We start from the raw sequence: 23,009 nt of genomic DNA on the forward strand, positions 1-23,009 counted from the left end.
AATCCACCACCATTCCCACAGTAATTATCAGGCGCCCTATAATTGGGCAGAGCAAGGGGAACTGACGTTTGATTTTAAATCTCTACTTTTCAATGACGTGAATGGGAGGCCGTGTTTACACGACAACGATGTTAAGCAAAAGTGCGGCTTTCACTGATATTTTCATTTCACATTTGAATGACATTTTTGTAAATCCCAAAAACTTGGAAACGTAAAAAACATTGCACCTCCAATATTGCAGTCCTTGCAGGTCTTGTCAACGCATGCCTTCCGCTCCGCGCTTCTCTGGTGCACAAAATATTTCACGGATTCGCAGAATTGTTCTTCTCTGCTCTTTTCTGAGCACAGTTAATCATTGGCTCGACTCATGTATGGCGTTGATCGCAATTACGGCATGTTAAAGGTTGCTATAAAAATTAGCCTTTTGGGCTCTATTTTAATATTGTTATTTTAAGTATGTTTATTCGTGGTTTGTGATCAAATCAAAAATTGCCCTCCCAAAAAATGAGACTTATATACATACTCCAGTTCTACTTCTTCGTTATGTATTCTTTGGCTGGTGTGACTTATACTCAGGTGAGACAAAAAATACAGTAAATGAATATTTGACCTCATTACCCCCAAAATTTAATCAGTACAATTTCTTATTCCAAACAAATTGTCAAGCAAATGGCTTTAAAACATGTTAAAAAAGATCACAAAGATGCAATTAATTGTTTAATCGCCAGATGTTGGCATTGCCCCAGGATGCAACCAGTGGACCAGATTGAAAGAACAATGTTATACTTTGTACAAGTTCTTGCTTTGGATAAATAATTACTGAAGAAAGAAATGACGCCATACAAAAACAATTCTTAAATCATGTTTACATACAATTCTTAAATCACGTTTACATATGTGCTTTTCAGATGCGTTTGCAACTCATATGATCTAATTCACAGATGTTTGCTTTGTTCACATTACTTGTGTGTGGCTATACTGCTACGGCCGAAGAGTACAGCAGATTAGTAATGTATACAAAGACTGTTATTAGCTATGTGTCATAGAAAAAAAGCCATCATTTTCACCCCACGCCAGGATCATCTTTAGAAACACCTGACAATCGGGCCTTAATCCTCAGTGGGTAATTGGCCTCAAAATCAGCAAAATGATCATTATGCTTTTACCTTAAAGGCTAAAAGAGACTCCAGGAGCACTTTGTAAATGGCCAGCATGTTTGTGTTCAGACTCCCCATCAACAATAAAGCTGCACTTTTGACTCACTTTATTTGAACGCCTGAAGCTTTTTTCTGGCCGTGTGTGCGGCGGCATTCAGGAGGCGTGCGTGTGAGTAAACGCACCCTGGCATTTGAAAGCTGATGAAAAGGTTTGATAGCGCTCCACTGCTACTCTTTCCACTGAATGGCGTCAAGCTGAACTGGTGCTTAGGGCAAAGAACTATACCCCCCGTCCGACCCTTCAGGCATCTGTTCCTATCAAGCGGGTCGGGCTACCTAATAGCTTTACCGCCACGTCCTCGCCACTTTACAAGCAGTGATATGAGCAAATATGCCATTTAGCTGGAGATTTAAACGACAGGAGTGGCGGGCGTGTAAGATAGTGGCTGGGAAAAATTAGAAACACACAGTGGTGCCTCCATCTAGATTATTTTTGTGCTCCGTTCTGATATAAGCAGACTGACAGTTTGAATAGCTATATATTTTTTGGACAAAAACAAGGAAAAATGGAAATTTCAAATGTTCAAAATGCTACTTCCCACAGTTCAATTGGCCCAACTTCAAAATTTTGCTGAGTCCTTTTGAAGAAGGTTTTGGGAAAAAATCCACCTAAAAACACTTGATTGATCCTTTAGGGTCATTTGACTGCAGGGTTAATTTTATTGAACCCCCACAAAAGGTCCCCACTGGTTTCCATTAATATTAAATCTGGCTCCTGCCCACAATTAAACCTCACAAAAATTTCCAAAGGTGGTCATTATTTATGTTTTTTTTCTCCTCAACAAAATCTTCCTGCAAATGCCCCCACCCAATTCAGCAGAAAGTGACTCAGATTTGTTCCGATATCAAGAGGAAGTGACCCATTATCAAAAGGGATGCCCCAGAATCATAAGGTAGTGATTCCATATCAACAAGAAGTGGGATTGTCCCAAAACATCCAGGGCTTCATCTCGTGTTTCTAGAGGCACCTTCCTTGATCCACTGTTTACATGCTAAAAAGAAAAAAGATAAAATATACAGGGAGTGACCCAGTATTGCCCCACTAAACCGAAAGTGAAAGATAAATGTTCCAAAATCAACAAGAAGTTAAGTGAAATCAACAAAATCCCTCAAAATCAACAGGAAGTGACCCAACTAATCAAAAAGAACAGACTTGAATGAACAGAAAATGGCCCAGAAATGACCCAAAATCAACATGAAGCGACCTAAGTGAGATTACCGACCTGCTCAAAAAGATTTCTCCAAAAATTGCATTGATAATGTTTCTTTATTTTTTTTAACAATAAAAAATATGACTGTAAAATGCCGTTTTTTTCCACTTGGGATCTGGAACAGACTAATGGCAACTCCATTCATTTTAATGGGGAACAATAGTTTAAGATGTGATGCGTTTTGAAATGAGTAAATCATTACTTTGTCATTGATACAACCAGGTAAGCATTTCTTTTAGGTTTTTTTCTACATTTGCTCCCCTAGTCTTCTCTGCCAAGCCCGCTCCAACACCCCTTCCCCCCTTTTTTCTGTAATGGATGAAAGAAGTGCTCTCCATGCATGCGGGAAAGGTTTAATTAAATCATCGTCCAATCATAATCCCTGTTGTTAATTAAACTGGATAATTTATAAGTACAAAAGCGACTATTTATTAGCTTCTGTGTAGAGTGGAGCTGAGCGTTGGCGTGCACGCCATCCATGCGCGTACGTCTACACTCGCGCGCCCACCGGCCCTCCCCTCCCTTCCAACCTTTTACTATTGATGCTTTGCATGATTGATAATGAGAGCGAGGCCGCGCTCTGCTCGTCTAATGGCCGCGCAATTAAAATTGCCTGTAAATGAGCCGGGGCTCGTTCCTGCTAATCTATGCGACTTTGATTGAATTTGTCAGCGCTAATTGAAAAATACTGCTATTTAATGTCACCACACATCAGGACGCCTTTAATGACATCGTGTCCCAGTGACCCCTAGAGGGCGGAGAGAGGGAGGGGAGGGGGTGTTCAAGCGTGCCCTTGACTCGGCCCACCAAGGGAGAGGGGGCGTCCACCGGGAGATCCACTCGGGGTCAGAGGTCATGCGGGTACATATGATAATGTGGCGTTGGTGACCATTCTTTGCTGACTCCCATTTTAATCTGTTAGTAGAGACGTACTGGGTTGAAAAAGTTTGCTTGAACTGCATTTCTCTTCATATTTTGCCTATCCATCCTATTACTGCTTACCCTCATAAGGATTGTGGGGTGCTGGAGCCTATCCCAGCTGACTTTCGAGCACCAAGCAGAGGACAAATCGCAGGACGTGAAGAGAAGACAACCATTCACTCTCACACACTCTTATACCTAGGGGCAATTTAGAGAGTCCAATCAGCCTACCATGCATGTCTTTGGAATGTGGGAGGAAACCAGAGTACCCGGTGGAAACCCACACAGGCCCGGGGCAAACATGCAAACTCCACACAGGTGGACCGACCTGGATTTGAACCCAGGACCCCAAAGCTGTGAGGCTGACGTGCTAACCACTCAATCCACCGGGCCGCCTGTGCACGAGTTATGTTTGACAATTTTTGGATGTGGAATCCAAAACTACTAAATAGGAATAATACTATATTCAACATGTGTGCTTGCTTCGTATGGGAAACCACACACTACGGAATTCCCACGTATTGGAATGTGCGTTAAGATTCCGGAATACATACACTGATGTTTTGAAAAAGGGGTATCATAGAAATGTAGTCCTGTGGGCAGCAATTTAAGACCACTGTCCTATAGAATGTAATCAAATGAAATGAAGAGGGAAAAAAGACATCATAACTCGTGCTTGAAAGGGCTAAATGGATAGTTTTTCCATTACTATATCAATACAGTCAGCAAAGTAGTGTGAGAATGTCAACATGAACTGACGTCACTCGTCCGGCAGTGCAGAGGCGAGACCTGCCGTCATAGCTCTTAACCAATCGGCACCGGCGAAAGGCGGAGCGTGAGGCAGCGCAATTAAACAGCGGGCAGCGCAAATGGGAATCGCCAAAACGTCCGTGGACGCCATCGGTGTGGACAAAACGCGCTGATTTCTCAGGCCTTTGGTGTGGGGACCTCGCTGAAAGTTGACAATGGAAGGCGTCTGCGTTCCTCTCACTTGAAGCTTCGCCGCCTCCGTAACCCAAACGTCCCGGCGACTCGACCAAACGCGTCCCGGGTTGATCTGAACCCCGCGGGGCTCCGTGGCCCCTCCGTCGCCGCGCAAAGTGCTCGTCTTCCGGCCACTTTCCTTATGAGTGCGGCGTCCGGCCCACCGTTCGTGGTGATGCAGCGGCCACTCGGAAGCAGCTCCGCCTTCAGCATCGACTCTCTCATCGGGGGGCCTCCGCCGCCCAGTCCGGGACACTTTGTGTACACGGGCTACCCAATGTTCATGCCGTACCGCTCGGTGATGCTGCAGCCGCCGCCGCCACCGCCGCCGCCTCCTCCGCCGCCAGCCTCCATGGGGCCGGCCGGACACCCGCACCCGCACCCGCACTCGCATTCGCACTCGCATCCGCACTCGCACCTGCCCATCCCGGCGCTGCAGGGCGGCTTCTGCTCCAGCCTGGCGCTCACCTCCACGCTCATGGCCTCGCTCCCCGGAGGTTTCTCGCCGGGCCAGCAGCACCAGGACGGGGGCCGCAAGCACGCCGAGGACGCCAAGAGTTTGGCCCCGTCCACGGCAAAGGAAGACGCGGAGGCGTCGGCGCAAACGGCCGCAGGTACGCATCATCATCGGCAATATTTTCTTCAACTTGAAAATGGATGATCAATTAGACAAATTGAACAAAAGTGATTGGAATGTGCATGAAGTCATTGGCCATGGATGTCTGATCGATATTATCAGCAAGAAAACTGTTTTTATTTTGCTGAATCACATCAGTTTTAACTCAATGGCTGCCATTGACGAGCATATACGTTCAATTCATTTTGGCAACACAAAAAAATGTTCTAATTTTAACATTGATTTTAAATTACTTTTTTTAAAACAGTGCTTGACAGCTATAGAAGGTCCAATCAATTTTGGCCACAATTTTCCCTGAAAATCATTTAAAAATCGCCTACCTTTGACTGCAAAACGCGTCCATTTGTTTTGCACAAGAAAAAATGTTTTCCTAAATTCTGAAACGAATCTTTTTATACGCACTGACGGCGCATGAAAGTAAGCATCAATTTATGAAGCACTAAATAGCTCTCTTTATTTTGATTCAAAATCATTTTTAATGATGGATGTAGACATCCAATCCGTCTACAGGCGCAAAAAGCCCTCTTTATTTATTTTTTACTAAAAGTTAGCTTTCTATTTTTTAAATACAAAAGCTGCCATTGACGGTGATAGACGTGGAATCCATGTCGACCTCGTGACTGGACGTCTATCGCCGTCAATGGCAGAGTAGACATTTACTATGTCTTAAACAGACTTTTAATTTTGACGAAAATGAGAGCAACATGACGCCACATTGCAGCATTGTAGTCATTAAATAAAATTTTAGATGAATTACATTAAAATATCATTTTCTCCCCACTGGCCGAGGCCTGCAGCCACATTGAAGTTAATATTCATGACTATTGTAATTAGTTCATTCATTCATTTTCTGAACCGCCTTATCCCCACAAGGGGTCGCGGGGGGTGCTGGAGCCTATCCCAGCTGACGAGGCGGGGAACACCCTGAATCGCAGGTTATTAATATTATAGTGTTCATCTAATTAGGAGACATAGTCTCCGGCCTATTGGAATAATTGTTGGAATGTATCATAAAAAATAAAATACAAAATCATTTGTTTTTTAGTCTTAAACTATGCGTGTGTTGTTCCCTCCCGTGGCAGCGCGAGGACACGCGAATCCGGGCGAGTCCAAAGAGGACGATTGCACGCGCAGGGACGAGAGTTTCTCCATGGACAGCGACGGCGACTACAGCTCGGACGACAACACGCTGGGCTCCGGAGCGGCCGCCCTGGACGAGGGCATGCACCTCCACGGTTCGGCCGGCTCGGGCTCGGGATCCGGCTCCGGCTCGGGTCCACCTGGCGGCGGCGGCGGTGGCAAAAACCGCAGACGTCGGACCGCCTTCACCAGCGAGCAGCTCCTGGAACTGGAGAAGGAGTTCCACTGCAAAAAGTACCTGTCGCTGACCGAGCGCTCTCAGATCGCGCATGCGCTCAAGCTGAGCGAGGTGCAGGTCAAGATCTGGTTCCAGAATCGGCGCGCCAAGTGGAAACGGGTCAAAGCCGGGAACGTCAACAACAAGTCTGGAGAACCCTCCCGGAATCCCAAAATCGTGGTTCCGATCCCGGTGCACGTCAGCCGCTTCGCGATAAGAAGTCAGCACCAGCAGCTGGAGCAGAGCCGACCCTAAAGAGAGAGAGGGAGAGAGAGAGACCCTCGCGCTGCGCTTTGGTGCTCATGAACACTCGATTAATCGGCTCTCCTCAAACAAACAAACAAACAAACAAACAAAAACAAATAAACAGACAAAACGGACCAGGCCAAAGCTTCAAAGTCAACAAATGTAAACGCGTAAGTGCATTTGGATTTCAATCAATTCATTAATGACAAAAAGGACAATAATGCTCGATTTGAAGTGACTGCGTATAAGTAAAAAAAAAATCCATTTTTTTGCTACGAGATTTCGCCGCTTTTCATTTTTTTGCCCCCCAAGACGCTGCTAGTTTATTTAAATCAAGTGTGCTAAGTGGCTTCCAGTGACAATTATTAAATACGTGTCAATGTAGTCTCTTGTTTTTTCCTCTATTGGCAACCGATTTTAGCTTTCGAATTGCAGCAATTTCTGAGTTAAAAAATAGAAATATACATTGAAAGACATAAATTGTGAAGGCCATCGGCTCTAAAGGCCCGAAAAAAAATCAAGAAAGACTTCTTACTTGTTTCACCCCAGATATGAATTCATCAAATTAATTGATGATTGATTAATTTAAGTACATTCAATTGATCGTGTGTTTTTGCTCATTACCCCCAATTACAATTAAGACCTGCCTCAACATGAGAGAATCGATTTTATATCAAGGTACATTTTAAAAAAAATCCAACATATTTTGGACTTTTGTAATTATTCCGAATGCATAATTAAAATATGAAATTGATGAGTGACAGATTTACGAGTTAAAGTTCAAACAGACAACTAATGATATGATAACAATAGAAGCGTGTGAATTTCAAAATAAATTCCATCCCATAAAATTAAAACGTTTTAACATAAGGTGCTGGCATATATTACAATAACATGCAATTTAAGTTTTGGACATTATTTGATTCCCCACTGTAATAATTAATAATAATGAAAATACTATTTTTTCATTGGAAGAGAAGACGTCGTTATTTCTGGGTGACAAAATGACAAAAGAATCAAAGATAAATATACTTAAATAGTTGCCTCATAATGATGTTCCTAAACACATGAACTAATTTGTTCTGTTAAATATATGCAACAGTTTAGGATTTAACATGTGACGTGCTTATTTAAAAAATGGGAGTAATCAAGCCAGAACATCAGTATGATTGGCTGCCATTGAGAGGTTTTGACGTCCAATCCAATTTGAACTGGCAAAAGATGGAAACATGATCATTTATTTCAATCCTTCCCAGTTCGCAGCTTCACTCAATAACAATGATGCAAGTAACCCTACTTACGAACTTTTCAAAATACTGCCTCGCCTCCTTTTTGATATCCTACTTTGACTTACGAATACAAATTCTAAGCATTTTAATGGCCTCTGAACCTGACTCACTTTACAACCTGGTGGAATTTGGCAGACAGCAAATTTAGGCAATCCAGACTGTTTATTGCCAATCCCACATCAGGTTTAATTCAGTCATTCATTCATTTTCTGAACCAATTTATCCACATTATGGTCACGGGGGGTGCTGGAGCCTATCCCAGCTGACTTCGGAGCAGAGGCGAGGGACACCCTGAAATGGTGGCCAGTCAATCGCAGGGCACAATTGAGACAAACAACCATTCACACTCACACTCATACATAGGGGCAATTTATAGTGTCCAATCAGCCTACCATGCATGGTTTTGGAATGTGGGAGGAAACCCACGTAGGCCCGGGGAGAACATGCAAACTCCACACAGGTGGACCGACCTGGATTCGAACCCAAGACCCCAGAGCTGTGAGGCTGACTTGCTAACCACTCAAGTTGCCGGGCCGCCTCACCTCAGGTTTAATGTAAAACTTAATACAAAAATTGGGCATTACGTAGAATGACATAATACTAACATGTAAGCATGTATTCTTTATCCTCTTTGAAGAGAGGACAATATATTTCCACGTGTCCATATGTAGTTCATATCTGTATTCTATTGCCCCCTGGTGGGCAATGAATGTGCATCAGAACAATGTACATGAAAAAACTTATAGATTTTGGAATGATTCAAAAGTTAGTGAGCATCATTCTGGTCTTTATTGAAAAGAGAAATTACAGTCAAGACTCTGTTTTATCTTACTGTACATCCAACTAAACAATAATAATAATAATAATTAGAAGCACAAGAAAACATCAATGTGTCCGAACAAGAAATAAGAATATTAAAAACAAGGATGGACTTGAATGAGTGGTAGAGGGGAACAACTCTCATGTTAGCTTACCTTAAAACTTAACCAAACTTTTCTTTTCCTTTTTGTTTTAACTTGTCATGACATTGTACAGAGGTTAAAAAGCAAAAAAATCGGTTGTACTACAAAAATTCCAGCCAACCACTAGCTGCTAATCAGTTTTGAGAGCTAAAACTCTCACGTTAGCTCACGTGAAAACTAAACCACAGAAAAAATGTTTTTTTACTGATTGAATGCTTTCATTTTTCATTTATTAAATGATTTTTTTAACCCGTGTTAGCCTTGAAAATATTTTTAAATGGCTTCTGAAGATATTTGGGGAAATGACAAGCCAACCGCTGCTAACCTTGGCTAAAATGTAAATAACAGCAAGTAGCCTCAAGGCTAATGCTGAGTGAATTTAGTGCATTTATGTCATAAATAAAATAGCATGTGTCATAAAAATATGACAAAATATTTTTTTTCAGGGGAAATAATCATGAGGTTTACACAAACACAGATTGAAAGAAGGCAGGTGTGTCACAACAAAGGCAAAGATGAAAGTATTTTTTTTCTTTTTAAAAAAGCTTAGATACACGCATAGTGATTATCTGACTCATTGCCACTGACAGGAATAAACATCCAGACCATTTTGACCAGGAGAAGCTCTTACAAATAATCACTTTTGCCCTCGCAGTCTGCAGATTGGATGTCTATCGCTGTCAATGGCAACCCCTAATCCATTTCCTTTTCAAAATCGGAATGCGTGTACCTAGCTAAAGTTTCATACAAATGTGAAAGAGGTTGGCAGACCGACATGTAGTGAGAAAACACAGCGAACTAACCGCACATTCAGTCAAATCAATGAGATATGCCACACTATTAGCATATTTTGTAGCCCTCAATCATCCACTAATACAGCCTCGCTTTCAAGTATCGGCCTTCCCGATGGCAGCCTCGACACTGTCAAGCCAAAGTAGAAAGAGTGTAAATAAATAAATAGTCCTCGGTTTCGAGCGAGGTCTAACTTGAAGCAGTGGAAAAAAAATCAGCACCGCCTTCAGTCGAGGAGGACCACAACATTATATTTCAACTATTTGCACAACAGGAAAAAAAACATCTTTCCTAGTTTAAAGTTGAAAAACGGAGGGGAGCTTACGAGTTCCTGGTGTAAAAACACCCGGAGAAGCGAGTTTCCCTTTTTTCCCCCGTCAGGGAGGAATCAGACAATTGGACAACAAATCATGTGGCCTCATTGTGAGCTTTAAAGGGACGGACGGTGTCGGGTGTTTGCAAGTGGGGTTTAAATGAGTTAGAAGTGGTTATAGCATTTCCTTCCCTTTGATTTCTTCGGACTTTCTGCTCGCTCAGGAGCTATTTGGACACGAACACACGTCTTTAAGCAGAGGTGGGAGGAAGTCACAAAAAGTCTCAACTCATCGGCCGCCATTGGCGTCGACAGACTGACTCTCTTGTCAATGACAGCCAATCGGTTCGACGGGTCCCGTCAAGTCATCATTTTTCTTGATCACAACATACTGTATTCACACGTTGCACTCTCTACCTCCACTCTGTTCTTGCACGAATTCGCAACACATTCAAAATCCCCCATTCCAAAAGCACTCTTTGAAAATCATCCATCCGGCTAGGAGCGCCCGTCACCATCCTTGCTTCTCTCCACACCGTGGCTCCAGCTTGGAGATGGTGGTTGAAAACTGAAATGGTCACGTTCGCTAAGTCCGAGTCAAGCGGAGGCTTTCGTGAGTCCTCAAATTTGAGACGTTCTGACCGACCGTGTCCCTGAGCCTGTTGTCACATTTAACACGGGTAAATTAGTTCACAAAAGTCCGAAATACGTATGCTTAACGATATGCTCGGGCCAGGAAAGTGACGCTGCCTGAGAGAAAACTGGCCTTGTAGCGTGAGAAAAAGAGAAGAAGGAGGACGCCAGCCGTCAGAAGTCTGAGGTGAACGTCACCCAGTACGGTACCCAGCATGCTTTGGGTATTTTTCGCGCTCGTCCAGAGTCGCGGCAGGTAGTGAGCGGTTCCCGAAAGAAAAGAGTTGGCTTCTCCCAATGAGGCTTCAAATGAAGGCCCCGCTGCCCGCGCTGCTGCAGCTGTTGTTGCGGTTGGCGTTGCGGCGCGACAGGTTGGGCGTGGCCATGAGCGGGTAGCGTTCGTCGGGGCAGCCGTACTGTGTCAGCGTGTCCACGCACTCCTGGCTGTTGGCCTGCCGGGCGTACGCCAGGGCGCTGTTGCCGTGGGTGTCCCTCGCCATCAGATCCACGCCGTACTGCAGGTAGATGGACAAAAAGTTAAATTGAGAAACCAGACCTAGAATGAAGGACTGGACTTCACGTGAAAGACGTTTCCGAAATTTTTTCGAGTGAGCAATTTTCAAATTTTATTCACCGCTGAGAAAATCATTTTTTTTACCCTAAAATGTGTTAAACACACGCACATACATAGCAATGGACTCGAGCTCACTTGCATGTAATAATTATAAGTATTAAGGGCGTCACGAGGAAGGGTGGTCATTGTGGGATACTCCTGTTTGATTAATTAAAATAGGAGCTGCAACGTGAGGGTGTTTGCCCTTATGTTGCATGACCACTTTCTAAAAATGCTAGCTTTTATTCACATTTTCTTAACGAATACACATCAGAAAAATGTAAATCTATGTTAATGCAATTTATGAAACAAGATTCATTGTGCTTGGACGCGCATGATAACACCTGAACCAGAAGTATACGGAATTAAAACAAATATTGCGTATTAATTTATTCAATATTTAGTGTTTGTACATTTTACATCTTATTTTAATATTAATAATAAAGATATGGCAGAAATATCGTTGTTGTTGTTTTTTAACCTCCAAACTGGTTTCAAGGACTCACATGAGTAACACTTGTTTATTACAATAACAAGATGAAAATGTATTTTAACATTACTGATGAAAACTTTTCTTGCCAATTACATTTTAACATTTAACAGTATTTTCTATGTTTTTCCACATATGTTACATACATACAGAAAATAAAGCCTGCAACATGCTTTTCAGTTAAAGAGTAGTATCGTTTAAATAACTGGTTTGGACTTTAAGTCAACGATGAAGTGGTATTGATGTTGTTATTGGAGAATTTCTTCCCCAATTCTGAATATTTATTAAAATATTTATACTATAGTTTACCAGAATTTGTCTGTCTATCTTTATTTGTCAAAGGAAGAACAATTTTATATATATTTTTTAAATGTGTTAAAAATAGTACTATAATCAGCAAATATGAATCGGACGCAAATAACTGTTCCCATTGCCATGGGAACCAACTGGTCCTCATTGATTGAAAGGACATTTTTTTATTTTAAGCATTCTGGCGCGCTAGCTTTATTTTTGTTTGTCTATAATGCTGCGGCAAAGGGGGGCCCACAGTTTGAGTGTACGGGCATTAGTTGCGATAATTGATAAGTTACCCAGATGAGAAGCTGTGTGATGACTACGTTGCCTTTGCGGCTGCCCAAGTGCAGTGCGTTGCGTCCGTCTCCCTCGCCGCAGGTCTCGTTGACCTGCTGCCTAGAGCCGTGCGCCAGCAGCAACACCACGGCGCGCAGATCCTCCTCCACAGTTGCCCTCAACAGCTGTTGGCCAAGCGAAAGCTCGGCGCACGGCAGCGACGGCAAAAACACGCGTTGCTCGTACTTGGCCCGGATCCAGCGTTCGCGTTCCTCCCTGTCGAGACACAGAGGCAAATGGCGGAATAATGTCATGCCCTCTTAAGAAAAGAAAGACGGCGTGATTGTGGACACCATTGTTAGCCACCTAAAGTCGTCAACTATGTGTTCAAGTTGGCTGTGATTATGTGCCCAAATCCTACCATGTAAACAGCCATTCATTCAAGCCCTTGGGATTAGTGTGAGGGCGGGCATATTGAGTTTTCCCCCTTTAAGAAAACATGTGCCCGCTGGGGATAATGAGACAACACTAAGTCTGCCAATTATTGTGTAGTCTAGATTTTTAATTTTTTGCCCCAAATGACAGGATTTTGAAAAAGGATTTGTCCCTCCATCCATCTATTGTCAACACCGCTTATCCTTGTCAGGGTCATGGGGTGCTGGAGCCTATGCCAGCAGACATTGGGAACAAGGCAGAATACATTTCACCCTAAACTGGTTGCCAGTCGCACAAACAATGACACCCCTAATGAGTGTGAATTGATTCCACGTTACCTTTGCCAAAGACAGGTCAATGTACTACCAGCTTTTGACTTGCTAGATTTCTATTCTTCCTCTTTACAACTACCTTACCAATGGTCCTGAATCGCTGAAGCCCATGAACACATCACTCTATTGGCCAGTTAGAGAAATGTTCAGAAAGCAGAACTGCTTAAAAATGATAAATATTTGGTGAAACATTGTGATATTTTGAGTTGAAGTGGGCATGAGTATACATTTTTGAGATGATTAATTAATTGGTTTCATTTTCATAAATTACCCCCTCTCCATCCCCCTCTCAGCAGTAATGAAGAGTAAAGCATCGTTTTTCATATTAAAGGTATTGCAGCATCGAAAAGGACACCACTGACTGAATGTTTTCACTGGATTATTTGCAATCAAAAACACGTAAACAACAGATGTAAATCAGAAGTCTTGTCACTCGCCTATCAGCCCATGCCTCACTCCCTCTTTCCAGTCACACAACCTAAAAAATACACGCAACACAATTTATTCCGGTATCTTTTTACAAAGTAGATCCAAGTGACGAAATCCCACAAAATGTAAATACATTTCCTGTATCCATTATTTTATTTTGAAATTGATGCGGTCACTATGCGTTCTGCTTGACAATCTCCCTACACTTCGCTTGGCTATTTAACAAAAACAACTATCCATGTTTTTTTTAAAATTTTATTTTGTTTTAGTTTTTCGAGTGTGGTTAAAGCAACTTTGTTCTTTATTTAAAATTACTAGTGGGAATGAAATGACGACCCAGGCCCTTTTATCCACCCTTGAGTGATATTGCAAGTTCTATTTAATGCTGAGTTGGTTTGAATTCATAATTTGAATTCCTTACAGTTGTACACCTGCACGGATAGAACATGTTTTTGCATGCTTGGTATTCATTTTAATACATCCTTTTCGTATCATTTTCTCTAATTTTTGTGTGTTTCTCACATATTTAATACAAAATTGCAACACTGATCATTTTTGGTAGTTTTTTTTAGGACACGAACGAATTAGAGAGTTTACGTATAAATTACTGCTCTATTTAATTCAAGTTACGAAACAAATTCTGGAGCCAATTAATTTCGTGGGTGGCGGTACCACTGTATATTGTAGAGTTGAGAACTACTATAGTCCTCTGCTTTACTACTCCATCTGAACCTGTCGCTGCCTGAAAAGTATCAACATTGGGACAATTTTTGAAGGACTGTTCAAAATCTGCCCGTATGTATGCATAGGGTGAATTAAATATGAGACACCTGATCTCCAAGGTTAATAAAAAACATGTCAGATCTTATTGATATATCCACTATATCACAATATCACTAATCGATCACTGGCTGAGACCAAAGTCTAGTGCCATTAAAACGTTTTTAAATACATACTAACTACTCCCAAAATACTCTCTTCAAGACTATGCCTATACCCAGGGTGGCAGTGAACGGAGGTAGTAATCCAAGAAGTGAGCTTGTTGACCTTCTCCATGTATAATGTGTCTTCGCATAACTTTCTTTGTTGACCGTCAGTATTTGACTCAAATTGACCTGACTTGTGGAAGCAACACTTAATATGTGCACATGCACAATTTGAGGTGACTTTACGGCAAGCCAAGACCTTGTGTGGGAACTTGCCCCAATCTCATTAACTTCCTGGAGACCAGCAACAGTGGCTAGCATCACGGAATGTCCCAGAGGCTTCTCTTCCGGACCAGAAAAGGCCGGCCAAAAGAGCACGGCCCGTGACCCCCGGACAAAGCCGGGAGGTGTCGCTCAGTGTGTGAGTGTGTGTGCACGCAGCAGGATGCCGAGCTTCTGTCCCTGAGAAGGGAAATCAAGGCCACTGGACCCAAGAAACGCATGCCTTCCTTCCCCCACCACCTCCGTTGCTAAGACTTGGAGTCTGTGTGTGTGCGTGGGTGTGTGGGAGTGCGTGTGTACACAGTGACTCCATCATTACTATCTAACGAGTCTTGAAAACACACAGCTCTCGACAGTGGAGAGGCTAATTGCACTAATTAACCACAGTGTGTGCGTGTGTGCGTGTTTATATATGTGTGTATCTTTGTGAATGCGGAGCCTCACATTTCTGTGTGCTAATGTGTGTCTCTTTTCACATCCCATTAGGCAGAGCGCTGTTTTCCTGCACTCAGGCATGCTGGGTAGATAATTAAACATGAGTACGGGTGAGAAGGCAAGGACGCACACGCACACAAACACACACTCACAGGCCCGTAGGGGTTAAAGTGTGTAATTTAAATTAATGATAAAATTATGTATCCGGAGGATAAACTCCCCATTTTAGGCATTTATTGTATCTTTAGTGAGTCTGATAATACTTCACTGAGTCTCGTTCTGGATCAATTTTTAATGTCTCTATTTTTTGGGATACATTTGTTTTTAGTAACCATGTATTGACTGACAGATTCTTCGCCCCCCATTTGTTCTGAGGAACCGCAATCCTATTTAATATTTTGGGGAGCAACAGTGGAGTCACCAAGATTTTCAGATTTCCTGTTTCTCACTATGTGTGTATGTTCCTTCTGAGCGCCTCTTTTGTCAGGGTGTGTTTATATGCATGCATGCACACACACACGGGCCAGAGGCCATTTGGCTACTCTCAGTGGAATTGAAGAGGTGGTCTATCCTTGACCCCCAATAAGACACTGATAATCACACCCTGATTATTGCCATAATTACACACTAAATTAATTTAACACCACTTCAACTGATGTTTGTAACATGGAGTTGTCAGGTGAGGATTTTTAATTCAAAATTCTTTCATATATATATATATAAAAGAAAAAAAAATCCAGGTGTATCAAACGCGGTTGAACATTTTTCAACTTTTGATATTTTACTCATTTATTTTGATTATGTCAATATATATTTCCTCTCTTGATTGCAAGAACAAATTTGAATTAAACAAATCTCCATAGTAACATTTTGTGAAAAAGCAAAAGCCACAAGGCAGCACGGTTTGGAAATCCTAAAAACATAGTTCACAAACTACATAAGCCCCCTATATATTGATTATCTATGTGTTTGTTTAATGCCGAGTCCATAGACTCAGCGAGTGGTGCGCTCTTAACAACTTGGCGCTGAACGTCTCCCAAAACATGGAACTCATCCTGGACTTCAGACGGAACAAGGCTGCTCCCCTCTGCTAATCTCACTTGGACTAGTTATTTATTTACTTCTTATTTATTGGTGATTTATTTTTCAGTTTGTTGTTGTTATTTGTGTGCTACGTGGTGAAAGCTTTAAATCTCATTATACTTGTATAATGACAATAAAAGCATTCAATTCAATTTCATGTCTTCTATAATTGCCCCTTCTGCCTTAAAATGAGTAAAGTTGTGGCTTTCTTTTGCAACAATGAAAAATAAATTCATCGGGCTAGGGAACACAGTAAATAAGCTTATATCCATCACAGTGTTAGATAAGCATTCAAAAAAAGGTAAATGACATTTTTAAAAGTATTCCTCCTTTCTGCTGCCTCCTGCGGTCTCCTGCCGTCAAATAAGGAATATCGCATAACATCGCTTTGAGGGGGCGACCCAGGGGCTGAGTGGTTAGCGCGTCGGCCTCACAGTGGGGGTCCTGGGTTTCAAATCCAGGTTTGTCCACCAGTGTGGAGTTTGCATGTTCTACCCGGGCCTGAGTGGTTTTTCTCCGGGTACTCGGGTTTCTTCCCACATTCCAAAGACATGCATGGTATGCTGATTGGATAATCTAAATTGCCCCTAGGTATGAGTGTGAGCGTGAATGGTTGTTTCTCTCTGTGCCCTGCGATTGGCTGCCCAACCAATTGAGGGTGTCCCCCGCCTCTGGCCCGAAGTCAGCTGGGATAGGCTCCAGCACCCCCGCAACCCTAATGAAGATAAAGCAGTTCAGAAAATGAGATCGCTTTGTGGACATGAAAAGACTTGATACAAAACTGAGACAATAATGCAAAAGAGAATAAATAATTATATAAAAACACCCAAATATCAATTAAATCATGGAACCCCATTACAAACTCTGGTCTTTAGGTTAGCACATGAAATACTCTTTCAAAGTAAAAGCAAAGGTACAGCTACTACTTGAGCTAATAGGGTTCTGTTCAAGGCGATCATTAATTACAGTCTAATAGGGTGTGTGTATGTGTGTGTCAGAGGTAATGAACGGTAGGAAACAGGGTTAAGAGTGACACAGTGTCAGTGGCTCCTCTTCTGGCCTAATTAGCCATCTAATTAATAGATTAATAGATGGGTAAGAGCATCAGCTAACTGCCGAGCTAATGTGCAGTCAAGATGAATCACCACATCACACTTTTGGGTACAAGGTGAGCTGCAGAATGTTCCACTGAAACCGACTGCACATCCATTTACGGCGCTGGAAAAAAGTCCAGACAAAGAGCAAGGAGAAGAAGCTGAAATCAATTAGCCTTTGCTGGACGGTCGTTAGCTGCCCTCCAATAGGCACAGATAATTAAAGGAGGTGACAGGGGGAGGGGGCCAGTCAGCCGCACGACTCGACTAGACAGTAGCGAATGGGTTAACCCATGCAAATGAGGAGAGACAGTTGAAGGGAAAAAAAGTAGAAAAGGTCTGAAACTAAGGGTCATATCGGCTAAATCTCTTTTAGGGTAATTACAGATGGATTAAGGAGAAACCTAAAACCTTTTGGGATCTGCCAGTGTGACGTGCCGGTGTTACAATTCAGTGCTATGACAAATTATCATTAAAATTTGACCACTTTGTTATTTAAAGTATTTTTTCCCTCTTGCAAAAGAACTAGATGGCCTGGCTAACTAACAAATTTGCCTAAAAGGGTAAAACGGCTAAATAAAAGTGTCTGAAAGGTTTATCAGCAGTGCATGAACCCATTCAATCCAAACATATTACCCACAGAAGCGAGGAGGACCACCACCCCACCACAGTTGTGCTATGAGCTACTCGTTGAGTGGGCCAATCAGCCACAGGGTGGGAGGATGCTAACCGGCGGCATAAATATTATATATTTATATATATAGGCATACATATTCCTATCTTCTCTAGAGGCATGCACGTAGTGACTTTTATTCACTTACTCATTATGATGCTGTGATGACTCAGGCATACAAAAAATGTGCTTTTAGCCTACATTAGCAGAACCTCTCGCTGACGACCAACCATGAAGGGAAGCTGATTGGCTCGTGTCAGCCGGTTTAATGTCAATAGTAAATTGGAGGGCTCATTAGGCGAATCGGAGGACGCGGCTGCGGGCGCCAGCGAGGCAGTCATGTAAAAAATAATGTCTATTAGGACTCATTTAATCAAGGATGAATTAGAATGTAGGCCCAATTATTTGCACTGGCCCGCCTGTCAGGAGGCTTCCTTCTGCCAGCGTGCGCTGCTTAAAATGCAGGCCGAGAGGACGCCACGCATCAGCAGGGGCTGCAGATAATGGCGAAGGGATTAGGGCAGTTGGGGTGGGCTCGGTCAACATTGGTCAAAACTGAGCACACAAGGGAAATGAATATGTTTCAGAAGAGCAAGAAACACATTTTGTTTGTAACTGACATCCTCCAGTGAATGTAACTCCAAATACCTAGACTTTACACGGGTTGCACTGTTTTACCAACTAAAAACCACTGAGGTCCAATGTGCGTTACGATTACAGAACCCGGCCACCAGCAGTATTTCCTCCCCCCCGACACTGTTCTGACCCTGGGGTGCAATTATCTTCTGATCTGGGCCCCCTAACCTTCCCCCTTCTCCTGGCCGCCACATCAAGTCCCTTGAGTCCAATCTCACTGCCCTGCCATGGCGGCCAGCGCACCTGACACCCCAACTCAGATTAAAAGCAGCAGGTCTCATTTGAAATCAGTTGGTGCCCGGCGGGTCTTTGGAGGATCTGGGGTGACGCGTTATTACCCTGAGCTTGTTTTCATCCCTTCGGTCAGAACCACTCTGAATTGATACTGTCTCTCTGTTAAGTGGCGTAGCTGTGTTTATGCCCATCCTTTAAGCATCATCCTTCCCATCTAGAGAGATCATGATCTTTCACATGGAAACTAAAAACAGTAAAAAAGTGTGGCATAATTCCTGGATCTCAGTCTGAACGGGCAAGTCTACGTGTCTGAAAGTGGATGACCTAGGTAATTTTTGTCCGAAATGAATAATTCAGGCAGACCTTAGGTCAAATCACGAGGTAATGTTGCAGTATATAATGACTGTAAGTAATCAAAGCTGCACATTTTCTGGTTTTGAAGCAAACATTTCAAAAGGCACTTGACACCCAAGAAAACATTAGCAGAACCAGGCCAAAGCCAGCCACTGGGAAAATCCGCCAAAGGTCATTATTTGAAAGGAAGAGACGCGGCCGCACAAAACCTCTAGTCTGGAGGCCAGGAGTGCCTTGGCGGCATTGTCACTTGTTGTCCGCCGAGGCCTATTTAACACGCAGCGTCAAGTAGAACTGAAATGGGCCCAGGGTGCTGGGAGTGCTGGTGTTGGCATGTCACTCTGCAGATAATTAAAACAATGAGCTGCGACGCCAACAACACAAGTAGGGGTGCCGCACTAGTGGACGACCCTTCCGGCTGTTCCACCACGGGCAGCGTGCCCAAACTTAGCAGTCCCCTGAGCTGTGGCATCAGCAGCGGCGCTGACAGCAGCAAGCATGCCAGCTGAGGTGAGGACGCTTGACCGTGGGCACCCGAGAGGTTAATGGGAACGTTTAGAGGATGGCTCAGACTTTTTGTGCTCTGGACTGAGACCAAAAATACTTGCAAAGAAACCCTAGGGCGGAGTATATCGTTGCAGCTTTAGCGCGACCACGTCAACAAGTATGCCTTCTCATCTTCGAGTGCTCCTGCACACAGCAAAAATCCTTAAGAGGCTAGCCCTGGTCTCCCTGATGTTAATGAAAGCTGGACTAGACAATGTTGTGGGTGGGCTCACGGCGAGCCGTTAACGGTGGGTACAAACCAGAGGTTGATAAAGAGATGATGACAACAGCTGGAGACTGGCCTGTCACATATCTCATTGGACAGGGGCGTGATCTCCATGAACATAATTCCTCCTTGCGGCCAGACCAGGCAGTCAGAAGGGGAGGAGGAAGTGTTTAATACAGGCGGCCATGCTAATGCACCTCTTTTTCCAACCCTCCTCCATTTTCCCCTGGGCTCCCACCATCCTCTCCCTTTTGCCATCCTTTCTTGCATCATTTAGTTCTATTTTCCCTCTTGCTCTTTCATTAGATGGCTTCTCTCCTAATCTCAGAGCTCTCTCCTTCTCTTGTTTCCTTCCTACAACCTTCTTTCATTTTCTCACTTGCTGCCTTTATTCCTCCCAACCTTCTCTTCCCCTTACACGACCAACTCTTTCCTTATTTTTGCTGAGTCTTTCGGTTTAAACACCTTTCATACCTCCAAACAGGAGGTGTTTGGGAGGTGTGAGTGCGGGGGGACAGACCTTGACAGACAGGAGGTCAGTGTAATTGCTGCTGGCCATATTTAACATTAAGATAATCAGGCCATTAATTACCCTTTGGATCATTAAATCAGCCACTTGCAAAATGAAATTTCGGCCTCTATTACTCACTTGAGAGACCATGTGGAGGGGTGGGGGTGAGCGTTCCATCTATCAGTCTCACCCAACTCTCCCCCCTCTGCCTTCTCTGTAATCCTTTCAACTGGCTGTAAAGAACTGGATTCCTCATCCATGATTTCCATCAAATGTGGCGCTCCAGCAATATGGCTGTGCCCCTTCATTTGCTGACACTAAGACTACATAAAATGTCAATGTGTCTGGTAGAAAAAAAAGGAAACAGCGAGTGCACTTTTTCAAAAGGAGAAATAAGTTCTACCTCCCTAACATATAGTGTACAAATTCAACATCAATGAATATTAGCAAATAAGAATTTGTTTGAACACTAAATATAGTTTAAAAAAATTAAAAATGAAATGACACTTCCTCCTAGGAGGAACTTGTCTGAATTAATCGTTCCGTGCTCGTAGATATTGTTATACACAAAAGATATGCAAAAAAGACCTGGCTTGGTCGCATCACGAAATTTTGATCGCATGACGGGCGAATTATTCTATCGAAATTTCCCTCGTAAGACGATAATTTTGTATGACGAGTGGTCGTATGACGAGGTACCACTGTATAATTATTATTCACTATATTATTGTGTTTTTTAAATATCATATATTAATTAATAATGCATTTAAAAATTAATTCCCTGTTCATAAAAACAATATAAGTAAAAATAGATTGAATAAAAACAGAAACACTAATTGGTTACGCTACCAAGAAAAGAGCCTCGCTTCATTGGTTTTGGGGGGAGGTGGACAGTGTTTCAAGAGCAGATTTCTTGCTCATTTCAAAGGTTTTAGTAGCTCGTAGTTGTGAAATGAGCATTAGGTTCAGCGAGAAGAGACAAAAGTCATGAACGGGGCGTGAGTAAAAATCGAGGCACTTAAGAAATGGTCTGATAAATACTATTGACGGGCCGGGGAGTGATGTAGCGGCAGTGAAGCGTCGCAGCTAAATTGAGATAATATTGACTTGCTCTAATCTCTTCAGGGGGAAACATACATCAGAATAATAAATAAATAGGAACATGAGCAACAATAAAAGCATTAGCACTCTGACGGACTAGGGTTAATGGCACGTCAATATGCTTGGTGCGTGTGTATGTGTGTGTCTGCGTGTGTGTGTATGTGCAGAGACGATGGCTGACTGATTTATGTTCATTTGCATTTTTACTGCAGCCGTTGCACTCTTGTGCTCATTTGTAGTCCTGCTTGTGTGAACATGCCAACACCTCAACATATGCTAGGATGTGTATTTTCCAGAGTTGAGAGTAAAAGTCAGGGATGACTTGGAAATGTTCTGACTAATCTCTTAGTGATGGTGACACAGGCATCTACCTTGTCTTTACCTCCCTGTCTTTTGGGGTTGGTTGGTGCCGTCTGCACCCCTGCACCTTCATGCTGATCTCCTGGCTATTGGCGGTGATGTTGAAAGCGGACCAGTAACTGTCATCATGGGACTTTTACTGTTGTTTATACAGCTGTTGTGGCCATTGTTCGTTTGTCACTCAACTCCTCTATCCTGTTTTCACTCTATTTATCTACCTTCTGTACCGCTCTACTCCACGTTTCAGCATCAACAGACATTAGCCCCCTGAGCCTCATGGTGGGGATGTCAAACTCATATTTGTCGCCCGCCACATCATAGTTTTTATACTTTGCAGGACCATTAGCCTAGATAAATATTTAACTCAGTCACTGCCATTTTGACTTGGAGAGGTGGCAGCGATCGTTCTACTCAAAAAAATGTACTGGACGTCTGGCCTGGCCGCTTATGGCAGTCAATTTGTTAATAGCATGCAGACGTGTGTGTGTGTCTCTCTCTTGAATAACAAAAAAATATGTTGCATTAAGAAGAGACTGATTTGCCATTTAGAGCGACAGTGGGTATGGCAAATGAGTTGACCTCGAAAAAGTTGGTAGTTTGCTATAATATGTTGTGATAGATAGCAGATGTCTTGGGCAATACCATCTGGGGAACAACATGCTTACCCAAACAATGCTCACATATTTGGGAAACTGCAGCGGTGTTTCCTACCTGCTGGCATCTGGACCAGGCTTCAGATGGCCCTGTGAGTTGGCCTCCCAAACGCTGTTAGCAAACTCATTGCCAATGGCCGACATGACCTTGAGGAGTTCAAGCGGCCACTCATCAAGGTCCAGCGAGCGCACCCGGGATAGGTGGGTGCCCAAGTTCCGGTGGATGCCTGAGCACTCAATACATATTAGGGCGCCGAGGTTGAGGCTGGCCCAGTCGGGATCTGGATGTATCAAAGCGACATCATTAGTGGTGGTGGTAGAAACACCTTCAAACATATAGTACAGTGAATCCCTTTGTGTCACATTTGAGACTGGAAACACGGAAACAGATACAAGCACACTTTAAACATCAACATTTAAAAACAATGGGAAAAATGCAAAAATCTCGTTCATTATACACATGA

At 43.0% G+C, this 23,009-nt stretch overlaps 2 protein-coding genes across 8 annotated transcripts in view; one reads left to right on the top strand and one right to left on the bottom strand.

Moving 5' to 3' along the window:
* Window positions 1-4,205: 4,205 nt before the first annotated feature.
* gbx2 (gastrulation brain homeobox 2) lies at window positions 4,206-6,599 on the top strand. The gene is made up of 2 exons (XM_077586458.1): window positions 4,206-4,947; window positions 6,053-6,599. The coding sequence occupies exons 1-2, from the start codon at window positions 4,476-4,478 to the stop codon at window positions 6,580-6,582; spliced, it is 1,002 nt and encodes a 333-aa protein (XP_077442584.1). The 5' UTR covers window positions 4,206-4,475; the 3' UTR covers window positions 6,583-6,599.
* Window positions 6,600-8,632: 2,033 nt separating this feature from the next.
* The window catches only part of agap1 (ArfGAP with GTPase domain, ankyrin repeat and PH domain 1), a 66,439-nt gene continuing 52,062 nt past the window's right edge, over window positions 8,633-23,009 (bottom strand). For all 7 annotated transcript variants that reach the window (XM_077626753.1, XM_077626590.1, XM_077626519.1 and 4 more), the window contains 3 exons: window positions 22,604-22,826; window positions 12,256-12,511; window positions 8,633-11,077 (listed from right to left, as the gene is read on the bottom strand). In XM_077626753.1, coding sequence (XP_077482879.1) covers window positions 10,868-11,077; window positions 12,256-12,511; window positions 22,604-22,826 — 689 coding nt within the window. In that variant the 3' untranslated portion in view covers window positions 8,633-10,867. The remainder of the gene's footprint in view (window positions 11,078-12,255; window positions 12,512-22,603; window positions 22,827-23,009) is intronic.

This window comes from Stigmatopora argus, chromosome 1 (assembly GCF_051989625.1).
Source record: "Stigmatopora argus isolate UIUO_Sarg chromosome 1, RoL_Sarg_1.0, whole genome shotgun sequence".
Lineage (NCBI taxonomy): Eukaryota > Metazoa > Chordata > Actinopteri > Syngnathiformes > Syngnathidae > Stigmatopora > Stigmatopora argus.

Excerpts from the sequence above, each read along its gene's own strand:
- gbx2 (XM_077586458.1), top strand. The coding sequence starts at position 4,476 with ATGAGTGCGGCGTCCGGCCCACCGTTCGTGGTGATGCAGCGGCCACTC. Across the intron at positions 4,948-6,052 it reads GTCGGCGCAAACGGCCGCAG|CGCGAGGACACGCGAATCCG; the intron begins GTACGCATCATC and ends CTCCCGTGGCAG.